We start from the raw sequence: 26946 nt of genomic DNA, 5'->3' as shown, positions 1-26946 counted from the left end.
TAATGAGGGCTTGGCCACCGTCTGAGCCGCTTCAGCGGGCTTCGACCACGACCGTTTGCGCTTCACGTTGTCATAAGTGACCCACTTTTCATCGCCAGTCACCATCCGCTTCAGAAACGGGTCGATTTTGTTGCGATTCGCTGCTGAATTTCGCTGCAATTCACATGCGTCGATACGGTCAAAGATGTTTTTTTGCGTCAACATGTGTGGCATCCATACATCGAGCTTCTTAGTGAATCCAAGCTTCTTCAAATGGTTAATAACGGTTTGATGACTTATCCCCAGCTCTTGGCCGATGCTACGGCTGCTACTACGCCGGTCTTTCTCGGCTAATTCAGCGATTTTGTCGCAATTTTCGACGACAGGCCTTCCGGAGCGTGGCGCATCTTCGACGACCTCTACACTAGAACGAAAACGTTGAAACCATCGTTGTGTGTTGGAAATGGAAACTGTATCGGGTCCATAAATTGCACAAATTTTATTGGCAGCTTGAGATGCATTTTTGCCTTTGTCATAGTAGTACTGTAAAATATGTCGGATTTTCTCTTTATTTTGCTCCATATTTGCGACACTATAACTCGCGAACGACTTAACCAAACAAAACACTGTCAAGGACTATATTATAGCGCCTAAAATACCTTTCCAACAAGCTATAGTATGACTCGATACAATGAATACAACTAGAACTACGCGCTTACAACGACACCTCGCGGAAATACCGCAGGACTTTTTTGGCAGCCTAATATAAAACCATTATCAGAGTCAAGACGGGTCTATGGTACTAGGTGAGGCCGTTTCGTCACTAAGTTGGTTAGGGGAGCGGTATATGAAAACAGTACGGAAGAAAGCAGAAGGGGATTTTTTTCCTTGAAGTGTGAAAGAGACAGACTGATCACGAGCGAGCTTGAGCACAAGCGTATTGTGTTTTGTTTACAAACAAAACACAGTAGACTTCCAAGATGGCTGAAGAGTGGTTTTAGCAAGTTGGCCCACCTTAGGATATACTTCTACGCGCCTTGATCAGAGTAAACTGTTCTGAATTCCTTGTAGAAAACATGAAACCAAGGCGCCTAGAAGTATATCCTAAGATCCGGCCAAACCACTATCCGTTTCATCACTAGTGTACACTGTCCAAAAAATCATCCGCATAGTGGTGTTTTATGATCGCTTCAACCGCTTGTGGGAGCTCCTTAGAAAAATTTTGGGCGCCTCGAACGTTTATGAATTGTGCTGCAGACGGGAAACACGTAGATACAAACGCCGCCACTTCCATTGTAAGGACTTCAAATTGCTTGGACGGATGATCACTCCAAAGAAACAGCTGCGCCGATCGATCTTCCAGTTGAATTTATCCCAGTTCGTATGTGAAAGAACAATGCTTTTACCTGAATGTAACTCCAGTTAAATTTTAGGGAACAGTATATTAGCAGGACCTGAAAAATAAGAGCACACCATAAGTATACAATTCAATCAATATAAGCAATAGGATGTTTACATACCAAACTTCCGAGGATTCTACCATACACACCCAATATTGGATATGGATGTCGTGCAATAAAATTGAACGTGTATTTCTGATATTGAAAGGTTGTACAATATGTTGCACTAAATCTATAAACATAGTTATTTATTGCGCGATGTTGAAAAATATTGCTTTATCTATGGATAATATTTTCCCCAACCATCAATATTATCTTCACACATTAAATTTTAAAATACGAGGGTCGTTCAAAAAATAAGTTTCAGAGACTCAGAAATCGCGGAAAAATAAAGTTAGGACAAAAAACAAGGTGATTTTCGTAATCGACGGTTTATTTTCTATATTTCTACATAATCGCCGTAACGTTCGAGGCATTTTTCATAGCATGGCACGAGTTTTTCAATTCCGAGCGCGAAGTGCGTAGCGTCCAACTTTTTGAAGTACGGTGTAACTGCGTCACGAATATCTTCAGTGTTATCGAATCGTTGACCGCCGAACGCCTGTTCCATTACCGGAAATAAAGGATAGTCGCTAGGGGCGAGGTCTGGGGAGTAAGGAGGATACTCCCACAGTCCACTTGAATTTTTTCAATTGCCCTTGAGTTACGCGAGCAGAATGGGGCCGCGCATTATCGTGGATGAGGAACACTCCTTTCGTCAATAAATTAGGCCTTTTTTCTTAATCGCCGTTCTTAATCGGTCCAAAACTTCACAATAGTACGGGCTTTGTGTCTCGGCTTTTGTTTTGGTTTTGGTTGCATTTTTTATACCAACATATCTCCCAGTTTCGAATTTCTCAGTCAAAATCATCCGCGACTAGCTGAGAAAAAAGTCTATATTAGTCGTTGAATCGTTAAATAATGGTCGTGACTACAGGTTTTAAGCATTTAAATAATATGATTACCTATATGCATAATATGATAATGATTTTCATTGATTTTTTCAAAATTTAGAACTGATTCTAGGCATGATGATTCGGAAGAGAGCATTGCAATTTAAAACTGTTGTAGGCAGAGATGCCAACCTTCCCGATTTTTCAGGATTTCCCAGACTTTTTGGCACGTTCCCTGATAAACCTGTATCATTCGACGGTAAAAAAATTCAAATTGATCCGTTTTGATTAGAAAAAGCTGTGCAGGATGGAAGCCGAGAGAAGGAATTTGATTTTGGACACCCACATTCAAAATACGGCGTAGTCAGATACTAAAATCCCGAAACCGTTGAAAGTGGTCAAATCGACCGTGTACGTCGTTTCGTGAACGAACTTTCGATCGGAAACTGAGGTTGAAGGTATTGTGAACAATTAAGGCAAACCCAGGACTCTCGGACAACGACATCGTTAAAAATACAACTCGAACCAAAGTACTATCCGAAGAATCCGTATGCAAGAAGGTTATCGTAATTTCCGTGCCTGTAAGCAACCAAACAGGACGCTAAAGCAAAATCCAAAAGCCAAAAGACGTGCTCGTAGATGGTACAATAAGGTTTTGACGAAGTATGGACTTTTCACTGCTCCCAGACCTGAAGTTCTATAAGGCCACTGCCAGAGGAGATGTTCCCAGCAAATTTAAGTTCGTTTTCGCTAATTTGCCATGAAGTTCTTCAGTTGGCAAGGGATTTGCAGATGTGGACAGAAAACCAAGGTTCTCGTCACAAACCAGACAATGGACTAGAGAATGTATAGGAAAGAGTGCTTGCAGAATCGTCCCCTGCTGTTTATTAAGGCTGCCACTACAGTCGAAGGGCCCCAAATAAGCCCAATCGAAAAATATTGGGCAATTGTCAAGCGCAAATTGTTGACGGGGGGGGGGCCAAAGCGGCTCGCGGCTCGATGATGAAGACATGATGAGGTTGTGGAATAAAACGGCCACTGAGGTAGTGAGTCGTCAGTGAGTCGAATCTTTGATGGAGGTTATCCGAAGAAAAGTACGAAAATTCATTAAAACAGTAACGGAATAATTTTTCCAGTATTTTTTTCTGAAAAGAACAATACATTATTGGCATTTTAGTATAAACATATTTTTTGTACCTTTTACCAAAATTTGTTATTCCGGATTCGAAATGTGCTAGCCTCTACAAAGCATCCAGTGGATAAATTCCCACAAGTATTATTCGCAACTGGACAAATTAAAGGCAATGATCCAGAACAAACTTCAAAATTTAGTCAAGATATGAGCTATCCTGATTTCTTCTGATTTTTATTTTCATTCTTCCTGATTTTTGAAAATTATGGTTGGCAACCCTGGTTGTAAGTGTCGACACTATGAATAACATCAAATAAATCATTCGTTTGACATTTGACGCGACGGTGCTGCTGCAAGCATTGCAAAGCATGGTGAATTGATGGAGACGTTGACGGAGCGTGGACGTTCTTTTCCGTAACGTTCTATGTGAATCGCACAATAGACGGCATGTCATCGCAGATTACATCCGCCACCCGTGTGTTTTGTTTCAATATACTTTATTGTTTATATGTTTATGTTCATGTATAGAATGTTATAATTGCAATAATTATAGTTATTTTTTTTTTCTTGTTTTACACTTCATACCTGCTCGCGCTCAATATAATATTAGCAATAATAATCGTAATAATAATAAGTATAGTATGATGTCATCCTTTACTTCTTCTTTTCCCACGAATTAAAATAAAAACATTTTACTGCGCTAGTATTATTTACCCACATTATATTGTTTGTTGTTGTTCAATAAGTTTGCTGCCATATTGTTCGCACAGAGCAAACATGTTTCATGTTTGTTTTTCTCATAATGTTCCAAATTTTCCGCAATTATCATCCCTTATGTAAAACCCTCTCTAGGCAGCTCGATTAAACTTTTCCCCCCATTGGTTACGTTATTTTCCATTTATAGGTTACTGCTGTGTGTGTACTTCTTTAATTATTTATTTCCGCTAATGTTACACTTTTGTTTACTCTTGTTTATTGTGTTTGCGTCTGCCTATCTTCTTCTCCAAATGCTACTCACTGTTGTAATAAATGCTACAAAAAACACATGCTTCATCACTGTTGCCCTCACCTTATAGTTTATTTGTCCCACCAGTTCTTTTTCTCTCTTTAATAATATATTTTGTTCTTCGAATAATGCTGCTGCTTCCATTGCTACTACTTATCTGCTCAGCTTTTGCTTCGAAAAATTTCATCACTTTGCAGTCTGTCTGTTTGATGTCTGCTGTTGTTTGCTGAGAGAACGGAAAGGAAGGAGATAAAATCCGAGTAGGCTAGGGTTTTTTTGTTTTTTTGTTTTTGCGTTTGTTTAAAAAATTCGTGTGGACTGCTTGGTTTGTTTACCTGTATTTGTACAAAAAAAAGTCTCTACTACTTTACTGCAAAGGTACTGGGTTTTTGTTGTTTTTTTTTTGTGGTGTTGTTTGTGATTTCCTGTTTTCAGTTTTTGTTTTGCGTGCTTGGAGAGAACCAAAACCGAAAAATTCTAGATCAACATGTCAAAAGGGTCTATCTTCTTCGATCGATTCTCTTCGCCGTCTTTCTCTTTCGATAACCACGGCCTTTCAGACATATTTTGCTCCAGTTTTGCCATGTGGTTTGATAAACGAGGTCCCTTTTCACACTCCTTGACGTCGAACACATCAGGAAATCCTGTTACTGCTGAGTTATTAATGAAAGAGAATGTAGATGAAGAGAATCCATCAAATAAGATAGACCCTTTTGACATGTTGATCTAGAATTGTTCGAAGTTTCGAGAGAAAGAGAAGGGGTATGAATCCTGCTGCGGTCCATTTTTTGTTTCATTCTTTCATTCTGCCAAAAACCGCTTTATAAGAAGTAGTACAGTGTGTATGCGCGCAGGTTATTTCTGTATGTTTGCCCGCCCTCCTTCCTTCGCTTACAAAGAGAAAATGTTTACAACAACGAACAAAACCTAAACTAACACTAATGGAGTTGTTCAAACGTTTAAACCATGTATATAAAAATTGTTTTATGCTTTAAGTTTACTTTGTTTTGTTTGTAAAGTACCTTACATTTTGTTTTGATTCTTCTTTTTTTAATGTTGTATTACAAGTTATTTGTCGGTTCGCCTTTCATACTTTGCATGGATTTTTTTTTGTGTGACAATGATTTTATGTGGGAGTGTGTGTGTTTTTGATTTACCTTATTTGTCGTGGTTATTATGCGTTATGCTTAGGAAGAAAATAACGAAACACTACCTTTTTTGTCGATGGCAATAGGTGATAAGTTTGGACAATAGGAATTACTTACTATTAGTTTTCCGCAAACTCTCGGCGTGGAATGGCTTTCAATTGTTTCGTTCATTCATTGATTGGCAAGGCAGCAAGTATATGTAAAAAATAATGCTTCTATCACTAAAATGTTTTATGTGTTTCGATCATTGTAAAGGGCGGTGTGTTTGTGTGTGTGATTGCGACGATGGAATCAACTTGTTTTAAATTCATAATGTGTGATGTAAATCATAAACTATTTCTGATCAGATCAGTTTATCGTTTTCAGTTTTTGTTTTATTGATGGGTGGAATATATAGCCTTTTTTATGTTCCGTAAACATCGTTTATTTTTGTGTCACTGTTTTCAACGAGACTTTAGCCGACATATGTGTGTTTAGATTGTCTGATTACTGTGCAACTCCAACATTCGATTTATTACCACCGTGCACGGCCCCGTGTGTGATTTTAATTTTAACGGGTGCCACAAAAAAAACAAAAACACGTGTGTCTCAAGAATGACGCTGAGAATCGGTTCAATCCACTCGGGGGAGGCGGGAGAAATAACTCTTTGCTTCATCTGTTGCCATGACCGGCCGCTGCACGAACGCACGCACGCACGTGAGTGTTAATGGGCGTTACGCCAAGGCGTTTCTTCTGTCGGGTGTCTTTATTGCGATAGGGATGGCTGCCAGGAATTTATTGCCCTTGGCGATTTCACAAACACACTATCTGTTGCCTTTTTTAGTGCGATCGCCCCCAATGGGGGCAAGATTTTGCAACCAAATTTATGAGATCGAATAGAAATTTACCACGCTAGTTTTTGTTCTTGCGGCTCTGATCGAATTAACTAAATTTGTTGAAAACACGATTGACATCTCTTTTTATCGGTATCGAAACCATCTGAACGAAACATAGAATGCACTTTCTGAAACTCTTGTAAAGTGTTCCTATGAGTAGCAGCGCTTACAAAACAGGATGTATCCAATATTGAAGTTTTGAAGAATAGTTTTGGATCGTATTAATATTGTGAAGATTCTTTTACAGGAATGGGCAGCTTCTTCTAACAAAAAAATAAAACTGCTATGGATTGTTCCAGAAAGGTGGAACGTTCAGGGTTCTGTACGTTCGAGGAACGAGATCCCATCGGGAGACTCATCTGTCCGTTGAAACATATCGTTATGCAGGGTTCAAAATTTTCGAAAGTGAAACATGAAAATCGACTCTCCTCACAGTCGCTTCGCTTCGAGTAGGACTACTTCCATAAACGTCCTCCTCTCTCTTGCTACTGTGTCACAACGAACACATTCGCTCTTCAGTTATCAAAATGGTGTCCAAGGAAGTCAACAGTCCAGGAACAGAAGTAACGCATCGCGAAAATGATTAAAAATGGTCAAATCAGCTGACAACAACGTAATAAAAGTGTCCACAGAACGTTTGTCGACAGACAGGAAGCCTGGAAACCGAAAACCGGAACCTTTCCTTCCGAAAGGTCACAAATAAGCAGGGAATGTTATCTGCAACTGTGCATCGAACAAAAAAAAACGAGTTTCATTACAACTGAGACCGTCAACCAGAACTTTACGCGAATTGGGAAAATGTCTACTGCCTTTCCTGACGCAACACGATTGTTCCGTGCTTTTTTGGGTGAATCTGTCACATCCTAGAATAAAGGTTCAGTCGAGAAATATCGGACCAGCGTCAAACGGAACCTCAAAAAGGCAAACTGGGTTTTTGCGGCGAAGAAAGTGGACGAGATAGAAGTTAAAAGAAAGGTCCGGCTATTCGGATTCGTTCAACCGGAAGCTGAGCATATTTTTTTCTGTATTTTTGCTAATTGAAATTTAAAAAAGAAAATAATTTAATTTAATCAAAAACCAATCACGAATTCTTGTTTGATCGTTACACCTTTTATACGAAACTTCAGCCATTATCCGGCTCTGGCCAATGACCCGACAACGGAAGCGGCATTGGTATGTCCTATTGAATACGCTGACGCTATACATTAAAATTTGTTACACAAAACCCAAGGTAAACACATTGAGCAAAGCCTTGTTTTCTGGCGTAATCTTGGACTTAAACTTTTTCAGTTCATTCGTCTCTAGCCTTGAAAAAGACGCTTGTAGACATCTTACACTACACACTCCCTAGACCATATCTTGAGGAAGACAGTTTATTCCCGCTCGACGCTCGTCTGCCAACGGTGTTCGCTCCACAAACATCAAACGAGGTCAATCCTCACTGTGCTTTTCGTAGATCATTCGGCAGTCGATCATGTTCGTTTGCGATGACTACCAATCCTGGAAAACTCTGAAAAGGCAAAGGTTGTGAAAAACTTATCGTTCGCTACGCTCATTGAGGAAAGTAGGATGTGCAAGACTCAGCCAACATATCGAACTATCCGTGTTGACCAAGAAATACAATGCTCGTACGCAGCTGACTTTGAAAAAATCGAACTTTACATAAAACAATGTAGTTAGGAATCATACACTCATGAAAGGGCGAGTGAACGAGTTCCAGCTGTTCCGGCAGAATTTTCCGACCATAGCAACTCATTCAGCTCTTGCCAGAGCTTCTAAATGAGCAGCGAACAGAAAGGGAGCTTTGCGTCAATCGCCGCATCGGAGCAAGTAAACATATCTAGCCACCACAACTGTCGAATATTTCCTACGGTGATAACAAGAATAATCTTCATAGCGTCACCGAGCTATGGGTCATAAAGCCTGTCCACGTTAAATTTCGGACACTTTTCTTTCAGTGTAGTTTATGAAACATTTCACTAATCAAAGAAATATTTCGCTTAACTCTCCTCTTTATTTCGATGTCCAACATGTTTACATTCTTCTTCAGTTCGGCAAAATGGCGTCGAATCAAGTGAAAGTACGCAAACGCATTTTGCGCGAACGACAGCAAAATCCAACACTGTCGGTACGCGATCTCGCCAAGAAGCTAAAACTGCCGAAGAGTACCATCTTTAGTGTGTGCAAATCGTTCGACCAGCGCTTAACGCTGGATCGGAAGGTTGGAAGCGGAACAAATCGAAAAGTATGCTCCCGACAGATGGACCGAAAGGTGGTTGCCATTAGTGAGAAACAACCCAACCATTCAGTAAGAAATGTGGCTCGAAAGGTTGAAAAATCAAAATCATATGTACAAAAAGTGAAGCAGAGGCATGGACTGAAGGCGTACAAAAAGGTGCCCAATCGTGATGATAAGAAAAATTTCACTGCAAAAAGCCGTGCAGTTTTTACAAAAATGTTCATGCACCATAATGGACGATGAAACTTATGTTCTCGAAGACTTCAAACAGCTTCCGGGTCTCGCTTTTTATACTGCAATGCGAAGGAATGCCGTAGCCGAGTGTTTCCGGACCAAGAAGCAGTCTAAATTCCCCAAAAAGTACTTGGTTTGGCAGGCCATATACAGTTGTGGCCGAAAATCCAAATTTTTCGTCTGTACCGGCACTATCAACAAAGATGTCTACGAGAAGGAATGTCTCCAGAAGCGGTTGCTACCATTCATAAGAAGCCACGACTCTCTAGCGTTGTTTTGGCCAGATTTGGCCTCTTGTCACTATGCAAAATCCATCCTGGAATGGTATAATGCACATGATGTCAAATATATGCCATATGCATCTTGGTGTCCGAAATTTAACGTGGACAGGTTTTACTTCACGAGCTCTCCTGTCTGTTGCAGTTACGCAAAACAAAATCAGACCAGCTAGAGACTTCCTATGTCTATGATGCCGCTGTAAATGTGGAGTGAAATAAGCCCCGTATCCTCAGGATCACCAATGGGAACACTCGCCCTTTTCTGACCCAAAACGTAGCCAATGAGGGAGTTTTGATCGTAACTTGGTTAAATCCTTCAGACAGATCTGTATATCCCACTGCTGGTACTTGCAATGTTTTCAACTCAACTTTTCTCTCTCCGGCCGCTATTACCTCGACGATGGATGTTGTCACTTTGACTTTCATCCAGCGCCTCAACTAGATTGCTTTTAGACGTCTTGTGTACCGGTGTCTTCCCAACCAGGTGGTTTACTGCAATCATGGACAGTTATCTGGACGTTTTTGAAGTAGCCATTTACGCAACGCATCACAGTTAGGAGGCATATTCCTATCTACCTGAACAGCTTGATTGGAGATCGGAGCTCTAACGTTTGCATCAGTCGAACTCTAACCGTGATAGCGAAAACAGTGAAGCTACTCCATTCAGAAGTGTGCGCGTTCAAAGAACGGTACCCCGCCGCGTCGAAAACGGACATCGTGCGGCACTTTGTGGACGTCGGATACGCCCGTTCCGACATCTACAACATCTCGGCACTATTGGACAACAATCAGAGCATCGAAATAAAGCCCGGTTCCGGACAGCCGACCACTCTGAGCGACAAGAAGCTCCAAAGGATTGTAGCACGGTACTGATTCCGACATATGGAGCCCCTCGTTTCGTTATTTTGAAATTCAGATCCAATACAATCTCATCTGTGTGGATCTGGAATTCTCTCTTCTTTCCATGTAATGGATGTTTGGCAACGCGAGTGCCGCTCCTCTTTTTAAAGCAACTTGCCATAATGGGTGCTGGATGTGATTCGGCGGCTGTGTTTTAGCCAAGACACCCACATACCAATACACCCGAAAGACTCATGCTTTCCTTTTTTTCACTTTTTTTTCGTTTGGATATTTCCTCCAAACAGCAGAGTCTTTCGGCGGGGGTTTTCTTGTTCTTGGAACCTCAAAAACCCGGCAAGCGACTCGATTTGAACTGCGCTCGGGAGGTTAAAGGTGATCGCCCGAGAATGATTGAATATGAGACCGATGTAGGTACAAGGGAATTTGGCATGACTAGCGTGATTATTGACTTCGCTAACAATTACGTAGTTCCGGTCCTATTGATTAGTGCGCTGATCTGATGACCAAAAAATATGTTCGTCCATTCCAACCTGGCCCGTGGAAGAGGCAGGAGTGGTGACAGTTTTTCTTGAACCGCGAATTTCAAGGAAAGGTAGTTGGTGTTTTAATTATCGCGAGTTAGGGGTGCTCATTTGTGTTTTCTGTTTTTTGTTCAAACTTTGTTAGCTGGATAGTCGATAGATTTAGGCAAAGTTGAAGTTGTACTCTCCCGTGCATCCGTTAAATAAATCCGGAGCTAAGAATGGCATTGTGGTTTGGCTCATGTGGCGTAATATTGAATGGTTTTGTGTGTGCTTTTCGTGGCGCCGCTACTGACCCCACGGAGTCAACGTTGGAATTGACCAAAATCCAGCCAAGGCTCAACCTTTCCGCCTGGTTCGAAGACTGCAGCAGCAACAGGCGTAAACCGGAAGTCAGGACTGCTCATCGCACGCCCAGCTAGGAGCAGAAGCCGTCGACGTAGCTAATCACATAAATCCATGGTAGTGAGTACCTTTTCTCCTTATCCATTATTAACATGCACCTGTAGGATGAGTGATATTGAGCAAAACGCTATAAATAGCTACTAACCACGAAAGCCATACACACACAAATAATGCATGCAGTGGAGAACTCACTCACTAGGTGTTGGGTGTCTCATCGCCGGGCAAAGCGAGAACACGGCGGTCGGTCTCCCTCGCGGGAGTGGCGCTTAAGCCAACCGCTTACCTGCGTAAACCCTCCGGTAGCGACGAACTCGCGCGCTTCCCCGGCGTCGCGGGTTATACGATGATGAAGAGGAAGATCGAGGGAAAAGTGACTACATCTCTGCGTGCGCTTGGCCGGGAAGTCGGTGCAACCGGCCAAACAGTGAAAAAGTACCTGGCGAACATGGACATACATGTCAGGAAGCGGAAGTCCCGTCCACTGGTCTCGGAGCTGCAGACAATGACGCAGCCGCAGCGGCTGAATAAGATGGTCAAGTCGATTTTCCCGGCGAATCGAGATGTGGCGGTGGTGATGGACGACGAGACCTACGAGATGGCAACGACTGGCAGGACACTTCGTATTTTACTTCCCCCACGAAGAAAGTGAGCTTCAAAGTGAAGTTTATTTCACACACCAAGTTCCCCAAGAAGGAGCTGCGGTGGCTGGCAATCAGCGAAAAGGGGATGTCAAAGCCGCTCTTGTTTAGCTCCGGACTGACCGTGAACGGGGAAATTTGTAGTACGAAAATCGTTGAAGGAGATGGAGCGTCTGAATATCGATATGATACCCAAGTCGGCGAACCTACGCAACGTCCCCCAGCTGCGTCCCTTCGAGAATTTCTGGACAAACCTGAAGCGTAAGATCTACTCCAACAATTTTGTCGCGAAAACTGAGAACGAATTGATAAATAAAACAAAGAAAAAAAAAGAAAAAACATGCCTACACGCATCTTTCCGTCCGCCATGGCGAATGTTCCGGTTAACTTGCGGAAGGCCGCTCGCAAAGGCGTAGAATTTTTTGCAAGTAAGCTAATATAATTACCTTCCATGGGAGATTTATCAAACTCAATTATCTGTCTTAGTTTTTTCTATCACCACCCGAAAAAAGTCAATTTTTTTTATGCAAACGTTAGATCCTTTTTTTCTGGAAATATATAATTTTGAAAGTGAAAAACAGGATTTTTTTTATCCCGTGACACAATCCAACTGTTGGCGAAAACCTGAATCAAAAGCATTCCTCATCAGTTCGATCTAAGCTACCGAGAGAGAAGCATCGTTCCACTGTAGCTCGTCAGATCATAGTCGATTTCTATTAATTTTCACGCGTAGCAGGAGAATTTAAAAAGAAGTCACGAGGGAGGTCGTTGGACAATGACGGAGGATTCAGATGGCGGAGGGCCATCCTGGACCTTTGGATCTAGGTTCAGTAGTTTGGACGTGGATCAACAGGAATTGGATAGCACACAAACGCTTACAAAAGGAAACAATAGAGGAAACAAAGGAAACAAAAGGACAGCTGTTCGAGCAACACACCAGGAATATCAATTTACTAAACAACAAAAAGTGGACACAATAGCTGTTCACAATGGACCACGTTATCTGATTTTAAAACGTACGGACGAAGGAAAGACAATGGCTACTGTTTCCCCGTTTTTCATCAGAAAGGCAATGGACAGTATCACATCCAATATCACGATAGGAAGAACGAAGGATGGTGGACTGCTACTGAAAACCATAAACAGACAGCAAGCAGTAAAGCTCTTGAAACAGACTCAACTTGGAACAATAACCATCGCAATAATGGAACATCCTACAATGAACACAACCCGTGGAACCATCTTCTGTCCAGATCTGAATATGCATAAAGACGAGGAAATCACAGAGGAGTTGAAACACGCACATGTTATCAATGTAAAACGAATCAAGCGGCGGAACGGTGCAAAGCTGGAAGACTCAGGAGCATTCATCCTTACCTTCAACTTGGGAACCCTCCCAAATTCTATTGATGTAGGTTTTCATCTGTGCAGGGTTCGACAGTACATCCCACCCCCACTGCGGTGCATGAAATGCCTAAAATTTGGTCATAAGAAAGATGTTTGCAAAGGAAATCAGACTTGTGCCAACTGCGCGAAGTTATACCATGACAAAACTGAATGCCAGCAAGAGAGAAGATGTGTTGTCTGCCGTGGAGGACACCACACCTTATCTAAAGACTGCCCAGTGTACACCGATGAACTCGAAATTCAACGTATGAAGACCACCGAAAAGATCACCTATCGTGAAGCCAGACAAAAGAGAAGACTACAAGCACCGGACCCTAACCCACCACGACTGAGACAGTTGTTCTCTAGTCACTTCAATACATCTGAAGGCGAGCCCAAGAAAGTGAACACTACTAGAGACAATAATACAGGAAAAACCAACGAGAACTCACAAAATGTTCAACAAATACAACCATGCGTAACAGGTAAAACAATGGAAAGAGAAACTCAAATGAATACTACAATGACCACTAACCAAGTCGAAGAGAACTCAACGACTAATACTAACAGCAACGAGATGAAAAACCCCACAGCTAATGCAGATAATCTCCACCAGTCCAATGAAAGTCCAATGAATAATTCGCAAATCAGTTCGATAACAAATGATATTACTAACCCAACTAACAATAGCCATTAGCTTCAGAAGAACACAGATGAATCCAATACTACAAACGCAACGACAGAAACTAGAAATCTCCATACCTTGTCACAAGCAATCTCACAGTCGATCTTCGTTGATGATATTGAAACAGATGATATTCAGTTATAAACAATCATATCTCTTGGCATACTTTATACATATATTCATTATGGATAATTGCATATTACAATGGAATATTAATGGATTTTATAATAATTATAACGAGTTAAAGACGATCATGAATGATTTCAACCCATTCGCTATTTGCATCCAAGAGAGTCATTTCAACCATACAAGGAAACCCACGCTTAAAAACTATTCAATTTACTATAAACTAGACCATTTCCATACACGAGCATCAGGAGGAGTTGCTATATGTGTAAAAAATGGATTTCATGCGGAAGAATTAAATCTTAACACAAATCTTCAAGTTGTAGCAGTCAAAATGTTCAATCCACTTGAATTTACACTTGTGTCACTATATTTACCTCCCGACCAACAGATCCAAAGAGCAGACATAAATGACCTTTTTCATCAACTTACTACTCCGTTTCTGGTTTGCACCGATTGCAACGCCCATAATATTTTATGGGGAAGCTGTCAGAATAATTCACGTGGGAAAATACTCGAATTAATAATAAATGACTGGAACTTGAATATTTTCAACGATGGTTCACCTACTCACTTCAGTGTTGGAAACAATAGCTATTCTGCCATTGATATCTCGTTTGGTTCTGCCTGCCTATCAAACCATTTTAATTGGACTGTACACACTGATTTATGTTCTAGCGATCATTTTCCTATTATCATTTCTCCGCTTTCAAGAATGTTAAATACCACGAGACACCCTCGATGGTTAACATCATTCGCTAATTGGAATGAATATCAGAATTATGTAAACTCAAATCTGAACGAACAACAACCCACAGATTTATTGCATCAAGTCGATCATTTCACTTCAAGCATTTTAAACGCCGCAAAGCAATCAATTCCACAGACATCGAATGTTGTTAAAAAATGTAAACCTCCCTGGTGGTGTAAAGAAATATCAGATTGCATCAGGGCTCGGAAAAAGGCTCTCAAAGTTTTCAACTGGAAAATGGATCCCGAATCGGAAAAAATATATAAAATCGCAAGAGCTACAGCCCGACGTACCATTCGTCGACATCAACGAAACTCTTGGCAGAAATATGCATCTACAATCGATAACTCAACACCGATGAAAGAAGTTTGGTCCAAAGTACAAAAAATTTCAGGAAAAACAAAATTTCAAGGGATAACTTGCCTTAGATCCGAATCAGGATTGATTCTTTCACCAGTAGCTATTGCTAATAAATTGGGTGAAAATTTCTCATTGATTGCCAGCTCTTCATCTTATTTCCCAGAATTCATCCAATACAAGAACTACACGGAAAATAATGATATTGTTCTGTTTGAAGAAACCATTCAAAGCGATTTGAACATGAATTTTACAATGCAAGAATTGCAAATGGCCTTGAAGAGCTGCAAGGGATGCTCTACTGGACCTGACAATATTCATTACGAAATGCTTAAAAACTTACCGATTGATGCATACTTCTACCTCCTACAAATGCTCAACAATATCTGGACCCAACGCAAGTTCCCCGCACAATGGAGAGAATCTATAGTCATTGCAATTAAAAAGCCCAATAAAAGCCCATTGAACCCTACGAATTATCGACCAATATCGTTGACATGCTGCATATGCAAAGTCTTTTTTTTTTTTTATCTTCGCTTATTTTTCGTCGGCCTATTTCCGCCACTTTTAGTGCCAATCACCGACATCAGGGAGGCGACTCCACCTGTTCCTACCTATCAGACTCAACAACTCATGAGCCGGGCCAACTTCTTTTACTTCCGCTCCGAAGGAAGACGTAACCAGAGATTTTTCGCCTCAGAAAATCCCAACGACGCCAGCTGGGATTGAACCCAGGCCGATCGGATTGTGAGGCTGTTACGCTAACCATACAACCACTGGCGCCGTCGTGCAAAGTCTTTGAAAAGATGGTTAATCGTAGGCTAACGTGGTATCTCGAATCCAATGGTTTACTAGATAACACTCAAACTGGTTTTAGAAAACATCGTAGCACGATTGATAATTTGGCTGTTTTGGAAAATGATATCCACGAAGCTTTTCAAAATAAAGAACACCTGGTATGTATCTTTTTCGATCTAGAAAAGGCATATGATACTGCATGGAGATTTGAAATAGTGAAAACACTTTCCTCTTACGGAGTTAGAGGCAATATGTTGTGGTTCATCAATAATTTTCTCCAAGATAGATCCTTTTGTGTAGCAATTGGAAATACGTACTCGTCAAAATTTACACAAGAAAACGGAGTTCCGCAAGGGTCTGTTTTAAGCGTAACCTTGTTCTTAGTGGCAATGAATCGCTTGAAAAACTTTATTCCAATGAATGTTAAGAATTATAAATTTGCTGATGACGTAGCAGCATATACATCCGGGAAAACTCTAGTTGAAGTACAACGACTTTTGCAGACTACATTACAAAATTTAGAAAATTGGAGCAAAGTCACTGGTTTTCGTTTTTCGGTTAGTAAAACGAAGGTCATCCATTTTTGTCGTAAAACTAGTTGTAACACCGAACCTTACTTGACTCTATATGGACAGGAAATAGAAGTGGTGAATATCCACAAGTTTCTGGGAATGACATTCGATAGAAAACTGAACTGGGATCGACATTTGAAAAATGCTAAAGTAAGATCCATGGGAGCAGTAAAAATAATTCGCACATTATCCAATACAAACTGGGGATCGAATAGAAAAATTCTCCTTACCTTACACAACTCACTTGTTCTGTCAAGACTGGAATACGGAAGCGTTATTTATAACTCGGCATCAAATACACGCTTGAAGCAATTAGACCCAGTTCATCACCTAGGTATAAGATTAGCAACTGGAGCTTACAATACAAGCCCGTCTGTTAGTATCCTTTGTGATGCAGGTATGATGCCATTATCTTTCAGGAGAGACTCCCAAACATTAGCATATGGAATCAAATCAATTGCCTCATCTTCACATCCCTTAAACACAAAACTGTCTGCTTCAAATAGATGGAGCCCATCAGGAAGGACCAAATCCTTAATACACCGATTCAAAAGCTTATGCAATTCATACAGTACAGAGACTGGAAATATCTACGAACGTAGATTCCACGTTGAACCTCCATGGATTGTGGGAGAACTTGAAATAAATTTATCCTTAAAAATGACGTTTAAAACAAGTGCAACTCCACTGATGGCCCAAAAAGAATTTTTGGTCCAAGCCTCCAAATATTATGGTTTCTATTTTATCTATACAGATGGCTCGAAACTCGCCAGTAACGTTGGCTATGCTGTATTTAGTTTACAACATCGAAAGCAGGAACGCTTGACCAATCAAACATCAATTTTCTCAGCAGAACTATTCACAATAAAAAGTGCCATTGAATATGCTATTGAAAATAATTCTCATTATAAATTCCTAATCATATCAGATTCTATGAGTTCTCTTATAGCAATACAAGATCCATTTTCTGAAAATGCATTGATCCAAAAAATACATGGACTATTGCTACGCGTCAAGCACAGTCAAAAGACAGTTAAATTCCTATGGATTCCAAGCCACATGGGAATACCTGGAAATGAAACTGTAGATGAACTGGCCAAAGAGGCCACAAATCTTTCTCAAACGCAAACAAGAACCACACATAGTGATCTATTGAGCGCTTCAAAACACGCTGTGAGAGGCGAATGGAAGCAATTCTGGGAAAACATTGAAAACAATAAACTACGCTCAATAAAATCAAACACAGCACAGTGGAACACATCGTACTCCTTGCAAAGAAAGGACTCAGTTGTCATTACTAGACTTAGAATCGGTCATACAAAACTGACGAATAAATATATTTTTAAGCGTGAGGCTCCTCCACAGTGTATGGATTGCAAAACACAACTAACTGTAGAACACATAATGGATCACTGTCCAAAATATGCAATTTTCCGACTAAAATATAAAATCAATAGCCAGAGTTTGAGGAATAATTTTGACAGAGTAAATGATCTTCTGAAATTCCTTAAAGAATCAAATCTTTATAATGTAATTTAGTATATTGTTATATCTAGGTAGAATTAAGTGATGTTTTTTTTTATAAATGTATAAAATGTATTGTATTATCCATCTTGTGCAAATAGCCGTAAATGTGCTCCGCATCTTGAATAAATAAATAAAAAAAAAAGCATTCCTAACTTCCTATCATCAAGGTAGAATTTTGCCAAAGTCGGCTGCTGAAAGTGGCTTCATTTCATCGCCGACCTCAACTTTTCCGTTCAAATAAATTCTTCTCAACCAGATAGGTTACTCTAGTTTGGCGCAGACCCAGCATTACACACCGCAACAAATCCACATTGACTTATGAGTGCACAGCATTCTGTTTGCATAGCCTTGGCAAACCTTTCATCAGCTCGTTCAAAAACGCGGCGCTGGGTCTTCACAACACCACACAATGCGCCACACATATGGTCGAAACAAATCGGTTATTCTACCAGTCAACAACAAATAGCGAAGATGACGACGATCGCAGAAGAGAAAAGACACCCATCTCACACACGCGTACGAAAAGATGACCAGCATCTATTTCTGGGATTCGCGCTTGCTGCCTTCAAGCAACGACGGCCGGCCGGCGGCAGCAACTCAACACTTCATCTCTCCCTCCAATTTCGAAATCTTCCCGGCACTCACCACCGGTGGCGAACGCACGCACGCACGCGACTAGTGTGTAACTGCACCACCGCAGCACAGCACATATGGTTGCACTTATGGAAAACCGTTTTCCTTCCTCCCACTTACTCGGTGGCGCGCGCGTGCTACATCATCATTCTGGCCAGCTTCCAGCGCTTCGAACCTCAAACAACAAATGTAGACTATTAGTCTCGCGTCTTGATTTGACTCCGATTCCGATGGGATGTTTGAGAAATCGTTTTAAACGTTTTCCACATCTTTTTCCTATCCTTCCCTTCGCCCTTTTTTCTTTTTTTTTTGTTGCTTTGTGTTTTCTTCTTCCTTCACCACCGAATGATAAATTTGTTTGTAAATAAAACGAAAGCAAACGCTTCTAATTGTTTCGCGCGCAGCTTCATCGAGTTGTGAGAGAAAATTTTCGAACTCCATCCTGCTGATGCTGCTGCTGCTAACTTCCTTTCGAAAAAATATGTTTCTGTGGAGTGTTTTTTTTCCCTTGCTTTCTATTTATATATCAGAGAGTAGTGTAGTTTATGGAAATGCTTCGGTTCATAAATCTGGTACTAAACTGGTGTTTATGGGTGATTCGTTTCTCTTCCTGTTTTCTACAGTTCTTCTCTCCAGTTCTGCTGTGTTTCCACAAATATGGAAATGTTATGTTGCTTGAAATTAAACAAAAAAAACCTGATTTATCTGTTTCTCTTAGCAGGAATGTCCGGATCGAATAATTACTGTTGTTTTGAATGATGCTGTTTCTGTTGCTGCTGCTCTGTGGTTTTGGTTAGCTTATTGGAAGATTTGTAGCTCTCCCAGTTCTCCATTGACCACCACTACTGGGTTCTAGCTACTCTAACGGTTCTGTTTGTAATGCATTGTTTTAGTTCTCCGAGGGAAATGCAACCTAAACGCTATATAGGACGAGCGATTATCTAAAACTATATCTTTATATACCTTTCTCTAGAGGGGGGGGGACAAAAATGCGATTTAACTAAAACTAGTTTTAAGTAAATAAATAGATCACACTCATATCTCGTTACTATTTCGTTTGATTTAGAGCGCTGGACAGAAACAGAAAGATTGAAGGAAGATGGGTTTCCCCTCTCCCTGATGGCTGCGAGAAAGCTGCGTACGAGCATGATATTGGGATCAGACTGACAAGCGTCATTTCCCTTTCCGATTCAAATGGAAACCAAAAATGGCTCACCATCAATCGAGGCGAGGCCTTTCCTCTAGGCATACGGTAGTGATGTCCGGTAATCGTTCGATTAATCGATTAATTGAATACTTTCTACAAAAAACGATTGTTAACCGAACGAATTCGCGATGACAGTGGAATAGCGTCGACATCTGATGACGACTTTAAATTGGGGGCCATAGTTTGGGTCTCTATCGGATTAGAACGCACGAAGTCAGTTTTAAAATGTTGAAATTTGAATGAAAATGTCTACATCATGTTGTTTATTCACTTAAAACGCGTATTCCTGACTCTTATTTAACCATTTGTCTATACACTTCTGGCATTTTTACTGAAACTTTTCATTATAATATAAAATTGAATTCAAATACAATTTTCGTATGAATTTTTTCACTACCTGCAACAAAAGGGTTTTCATTTAAATAAAAAGGTCGAAAACCAGTGATTACGAACGAACTTTACGAAAATTAATCCCAATGTTTCCCCCTATCAGTATTATCTAAAAAAAAGTCTGTAGCATATCAGTAAAATAACGAAATAATACCAACGGTTTTCAAGTTATATTCGCAGCAGATTTGATTTTATACTTGGATCTGATTGTAAAAAAGGTATATAAAGTCTGTCAAGTCAGTATGGCACCTGTATCTGAACGATTTCCGCCAAAACCACAATTCTTGAGAACGTTGTCGAAAAGCACACCTCATGTCATCTTCGATATCCACTCTGTTACGGTGTTTTGTTCCCATCAGAAATCCAGATTCACATGAATACTACGCAAAACGACACTCGTAACGCTTATTCCGCATATCAGGATAAGAATCGATCATTTGTAGATCAATGAGCTTGTTGATCCGAAACTTTCGTCACTACCAGTCGAAAGGGAGTTCAAACGATGTCCAAATTTTGTTCTTTGGCATAAGGAAAATATGTGTCAAGTTAAATTTGTTGCAAAAAGCCTTGACAAATGATGTACATTTCCTTTTTGTTAAGGTCTTCTTTACAGTTTCGTCGTCGTTTTATCATCATTCACTGAGGGAAGTCTTTCAAACATGGTACAGTTGTTCAATTGAACATTACATTTCAGATTTGGAAATGTTTGCCGAGAATCGCAAATGTTTAACGTATCCAAAAAAGTTTTGTGGCAATTGTTAATAATCATTGTCATCTTCAAAGCGAAGTAAATGTACAATATTGCACAATTCCTCCCTTTCAAAGACCAAATTCCCCACTAGGGGGGAATTCCCCACCGGTTGAAAATCACTGATTTAAATAGAATACTAATTTGGTACGGGGAAGTTGATTTTCATTTATAATTTTAATTTTAAAAACGTGTTTGTTCTAGGATTGGGCGATCTTGGACCGATATTTAGAAAATCGATTTTTTCCTCTCTGATTTCCGTTTCTTTGAATCGATTCTTTATTTGTTTGAGACTTTGTAAATTAGTTTTTCAGTGAACGAGTTTAATCTCTCTCAACCACCCGACAAATTTAATAAACATTGGATCATTTTAAAGGTTGTCAAATCTCTGTGGTCATTGAGTTAGCTGAAGCAGTTTTGTAAGTTTGGCCGTTACAAAACAAGTGGTTATAAGTTATATTTACACCATCACATTCACTAGGCGACAGTAAAAATTGTGACAAAATTGGATTATGACATCAGGTCCAGCTGGAGCGTTCTTTTCTAGCACTGAGACTACTACCAATATTCCTACCAAATGCCACACGTATGGCACGATTGGATTTCATGAGATGATTTTCAGCGGAGTTCTAGATGAATGTCAGTTGTAGATTTTCTAATACTAATTTTCAATTAATTTATTTAATTAAATAATTCCATGATTGCCCTAGTGAATACAATTTTTCTGGGCTTCCAAGTTTTTTTTTGCGACTCTCATTCTGAGAATCAAAATAAGAATGAATAAATGTTCATTTCATGTTTAATGAAACAACAACATTTATATAGAACAAGTAAATAAATTGAAAAAAGTCATTCGATTTTTCAAAGATCGATTATCGAAAAGTATTATCGCGTGTTAATTACTTTTTACGCTTCCTATTCCGAATTCCGATATGTTTCCCTGCTGCTGTTTTCACCTGATCCGCCGTCAGGTTTAGATGGCTGTGTTAGGGAACACATGACGATGGGAACGAACGAACGTGATATAATTCATCATCATCAGTCTTCAAGCTTTTCAGTTCATTCGCGTCTGTCGATGGAAACGAAAGTTCCCCCAATGTGCATGTATTTGCAATGCCAATTTACCCAAGCACTTTGGTTTTGATGGCTGTCTTGGGGAAACCGTAAATCGGGCCAGTCAAAACGGGGTAGTTAGGGCGTTTAGACAGTGCTTGACATTTTACAGTTATTCCATTGCTTATCTCAGGAAAAATAACATTTCATTAATTGTGATAGATGCGTAGAAATATTTCCTATCAATTGATTCAAACATCTTTCCGATCTATTAAGAAATGTTCGAGTTATAAGCATTCAAAATCTTTCACTTTTTCCTGCATGTTCTGTGTTTAGATTTTCATTTCAATCACCAATATAACGGAATACAGAATGGCATTCTATCAAGTTGTTCGAAATATTTCGAATCGACCGAAATACAGAATTGGGGTCATTATCTTTGACGCTGTAACCGACAATCGAAGCGAACGAATAATTTCAGTCGATGAATCGATAGGAATCGGATGGTCTTGCTATCCTGCTTATCAACTCTCCAGCAATCGAAATCCATCGAATTACTCTGGAACAAAGATGCCAACCTTCCTGATTTTTCGGGACTCCCCAGAATTTTAGGTACATTCCCTGATACCCTGACAAACATCCAATTTAGCTTGATTTTTTTCTGAGCTTGCCCTGATTTTTGTGCTTTTTACTTTATCAGAAGATAATTTATCCATAACGAATATACAGGAGAGCTTCGATATAACGTACTCCAGTTATAACGTACCCTCGATATAACGTCATTCGATATAACGTACATTTCACCTCGATTCACCACATTTTCAAAGGACGAATTTCATGCCAACTCGTCTCAGGAGTTGGCAGATTGCAGTGAAACGTTGTGGGTGTAATTGGTCATTTGAGCAACTTTGCATAAATCTCCGAAAAAAAAGATAACTTTTTGAAAAAGAGCATATCTTTCTTAGTTTTTGACAAAAATTTCTGATTCAAAAACTATAATACATGCACAATTTTGGTCAGAGGATGAAATGCAGGAATTTTTTTAAATTTTCATAAAACATGCAAATTTTTTTTTTGAAAATTTTTGAAACTGAAAAAAAATCTTACAAAAATTGCCAAAAATCACAGTGCCCTTCTTCCAATGTATAGGAGACTTGTTGGTAGTTGTATGAACTATTCATATAATTATAGTTCAAAATTTAAAAAATATGTTTCTGAGAAAAACGAATTTTAATTTTCAAATTATTTTTAATGCAATTTTTTTTGAAAATTTCTTTGCTTTTTTTCAATGTAAGCTTGAGCAATTTACTATATTCCATTGTCTGACCAAAATTCTGTAGTTCTTATATGTTTCGAGTTGGAATTCCCTATTGAGTCTCTAAAACACTTGAATTGTTTACGAAGAACCAGCTGAAGGAAGCTACAAAACCTTGGCAAAGCATTTAAAAATCACGAAGAGATTGGCCGGAGGAGACCCGTAGCTACGGGATCAATCTACCGGAAAATAATGAAGCTCGTAAAGGCATTCAGAATAATTTTGCCACAATTTAGTCAAACTAATTTTGATAGATATACATGATATGAAGAAGCATATGTAGGATGAGTGCCTTTCTTATATTTTCATATATATTTTACTCGTAAACGAAACTTTGCTACGAATAAGATGAATTTGTGTGCTCCCGTGGCCGAGTGGTTAGTGTCCCACATTATCATGCCGGGGTTTCGGGTTCGATTCCCGTTCTGGCCGGGGGATTTTTCGTCGAATAAATTTCTTCCGACTTGCACAGTGGTCACGCGTACTTGTCACTCCAGAATACATTCAAGGCGTGTTTTTCGGCATAGAAATCTCAAACTAATTACTACTAATGAAAATGACGCAAGTAATACCAACGTTGAGAAGGTTAAAGTTCCACTGGGAAAGCGCTATCCAAGAAGATGAATTTGAGAAGCGATTAGATGAAAACACGAGTGGTAACCCTATCTAACTGGTTTGGGATAAGTGCAGATAGCAGGTCGAATGTGATAAGACATCAAAACACGTAAGCACAGTTAAAATTCACACTTATTAGTTAGTTTGATACATTTCATGATGGAGTTTAGTTCAGATCGAAAAAGTCCACCCTTGCCGGAACAACCAATCCGGAATATGTACGGGTGACCTCAGTGAATCCATAAACAATTGAAGTGAGTGTAAATGAGCTAGTGGAAAATTACCAATTTTGACATCCATGTTATGGAATTTATGGTTTCTCTTATATATAGCATCGGAACTTGTTTCAGCCATGTTCGCGGAACCTACGGAACTCGATTCTAACCAATTACCATCTGTTAGGAGCGACGCCATTATTGCGTACAAATGGCTGTAACGTCAAAATGGCATTTTCAATAAAATTTTTTTTTAATTGTTTTCGAACGAATATACCATGTTTATATGTTTGGAGTGTGTTTAATATGATGAAGAATGTGAATTAGTAAAAAAGTGGCTTTTGGTCATGTTGGTGCATACGTCAACCTTGCATATTTGGGCAGTGCAATGAGAAGTGGGTTGGAGCAAATCGACGGCGCATTTGTTCTCGAATGCAAAGTTTTTCCAATTGGCATTGATTTTTCAATTGGAATTGATTTTCGTGGTCGTGGTCATTTGTTTCGAGTACAGATTGTCCGATTTCAACTGTCTCTATTTTGTTGTATCCCTCTCTGGTCGTAGATCAATGTAATGGTAAGAAAAAAAAATCGATTTGACAATTTTGAAGAAAAATTCTAAATATCTAGAAAGCTGAATTCCCATATTTTCTACAGTAATAAACAATTTGAAACTGCTTTCGAGCTTGCTAATCCGATAGAGTTGATCGATTTTTATGTTCTTTTATAGAAAGTTTGGACTTCAAAATTTATTCGACTCTAGCCGTCACAAACGCCGATGAAATGATCAATCAATCAACTGTTCTGCGATTGAGGCCACGAACGTTCGTTTAGCGAAAGAACGCGAATGTTCGAAAGTATTCATATCAAAAAATCAATTTTTGGTGGGACGAAAATCGCCGGGTGAAAAGTTGATAAGGTTGACGTCTAGATGGTGCCTCTTGCAGAAATCTATTTGACTATCACAAAGCACCATCTTTCAATGGATACGTGTCAAAAGTTTACAGCAATCGGTCGATTGGTTCGTGAGTTACAGCATTGAGAGTGAAGCAACTTTTGTTATTGTGAAACTCCTTAAAGTGTCACAAACCAATGAAAACGATGGTACAATTGCATGAATTGGGCTTCGAATCGCTTCCACATCCACCGTATTCTCCAGATAATGCCCCCAGCTACTATTTTCTTTTCGCAGACCTGAAGAGTCACCGGTGACTGACGCAGCCTGAACGAAAATTCAGTGTCAGTCACCGGTCAATTAGTTTATGAACGAATAATTTAAAAAGTCGGACATCACTAGCCATACGCCTGTTCGTGGTGGTGACGAGGTCACGCGAACAAAGTCCCGCGGAACAAACAGAAACAACATCACGCGAGAAACGCGCGGCTGTTTATTATTTACGGCACCCGTCATAAATTGGTTCGCGTTCGATGTTTGTGCTTTTGGTGGTTGAAATCATCATCTGAGCCGTCGTCAAAAAAAACAAAGAGAAAAACACACGTACACAACTCCGACGAGACGGATATTGTGTCGTCGTGGAGAACATGGGAATCGAATTGACGTTAATGTCGGCTATCTCTGGCAGCTGTGTATATACACACAACCTGCACCTCTTAGGTGGGCGCAGAAAACACTTGCCCCCACTCGGGGGGCTCCAATCGGGAAATTCTAAATTCATTATCATGCTCGCACTCTTCCAGCTAACCTAGTTATAGCTAGTTTCTCAGACCAAATTTCGAAACGTAGGGCGGCTCAGCCTCCCTGGGTTTCGGCGATAGACAAAATCGTTTACCTATAACTCAATTATTGGTTCAACCTCTATCTTCCGAAATATACCATTGCCGCCGCCGCCGCCCTTCTCCAGACGGCGTGCACACATACAAACCCCGAAATTGGTGTAGCGATGGGTCGGCGTGAGAGTCGTCCGGTTTAGATCTCTGCGTGCGACCGGGCGGGCTGGCAGCGGATGTTTTTAAGTAGATTTTGTTCAATTTCAAACTATCAGAGAGAGTGCAAAAATTAAAACGCAGCGCTCTCAATTTCGCTAAATGAATCCATTGATTGCGGCTTCTTGCTGCTGTTGTTCTTATACCCACTTTCCTCTTCTGTCTACTCCCCTAGAGAGTAAAGTGTATTCTGTCCAATCATCATCATCATCATCATCCTCATCATAGTCATATAGCGGACCCGATGGCTATTGTTGTTTTCTTCCGCGGCGCTGCTTTTCGATTGAAATGGGATTGCGGACCTCTTATTGTTCCTCAGTTCTCTCGAACGCTTCGCTGTTTGACGCTGTTGTTGTTGTTGTTGTGGTTGTTGTCTAGCTGCAGCCAACGAGATTAGTGCCTCATCTGAAATGGAGAACGTTTCTTTAGGACCGAGAGAATGAAAAAATACACGCGACTTATGACGAATAACTTAAGTGCTATCTACCTCCCCCTTACTAAATATTTCGAATGGTGACGGAGTGCTTCTGGCCGAGAGAGAGAGTTGAAAGCCGAATGATACAACGAAAACTATTGAACGGGTTGGTTGCTGCTGATGGGCAAATGGCAATTCTTGCTTCTATAGGAGAAGTGTGTAATTCGCACGCCCTAAGCGAGAATGAATTGATCTTGACCGTGCTCTTAAGATTTAAGGCAACAACTACGTCAGTACGTAGATTAGTTAACCCTCAGTCATCTGTAATCGTTCTGTATTTTAGATACTGAATAACAAAAGTGCAACGAATTTTATTTTGTAAGACGCCCAAATTCTAAATTTCCAATCATACGGTGTTAAATGGCCCAGCAGAAGTATAATATGCCCATGAGTTGTTTCACTCAGAGAATATAAAGCTCAGAGAAACAGCTTGTATGAATGAGAGATTCCATCAATCTATTCCCTTCATGCCCACCAGCGAAGAGAAGAAACCGTTCCTCCGG

At 40.1% G+C, this 26946-nt stretch overlaps 2 protein-coding genes across 5 annotated transcripts in view; one reads left to right on the top strand and one right to left on the bottom strand.

Moving 5' to 3' along the window:
- Positions 1-3923: 3923 nt before the first annotated feature.
- The window catches only part of LOC129781166 (uncharacterized), a 51352-nt gene continuing 28329 nt past the window's right edge, over positions 3924-26946 (bottom strand). For all 4 annotated transcript variants that reach the window (XM_055789162.1, XM_055789159.1, XM_055789160.1 and 1 more), the window contains exon 3: positions 3924-26373. In XM_055789162.1, the coding sequence (XP_055645137.1) occupies positions 26370-26373 (4 nt within the window). In that variant the 3' untranslated portion in view covers positions 3924-26369. The remainder of the gene's footprint in view (positions 26374-26946) is intronic.
- Positions 12425-13732, top strand: LOC129761584 (uncharacterized). The gene has a single exon (XM_055759321.1). It carries the CDS (start codon positions 12425-12427, stop codon positions 13730-13732), a length of 1308 nt encoding a protein of 435 aa, XP_055615296.1.

This window comes from Toxorhynchites rutilus, chromosome 1 (genome assembly GCF_029784135.1).
Source record: "Toxorhynchites rutilus septentrionalis strain SRP chromosome 1, ASM2978413v1, whole genome shotgun sequence".
In the NCBI taxonomy this organism is placed as follows: Eukaryota; Metazoa; Arthropoda; class Insecta; order Diptera; family Culicidae; genus Toxorhynchites; species Toxorhynchites rutilus.
Note: the sequence above shows the minus strand (reverse complement) of the source record. Positions and strands in the feature narration are given on the sequence as shown.

Excerpts from the sequence above, each read along its gene's own strand:
- LOC129761584 (XM_055759321.1), top strand. The coding sequence starts at position 12,425 with ATGACGGAGGATTCAGATGGCGGAGGGCCATCCTGGACCTTTGGATCT.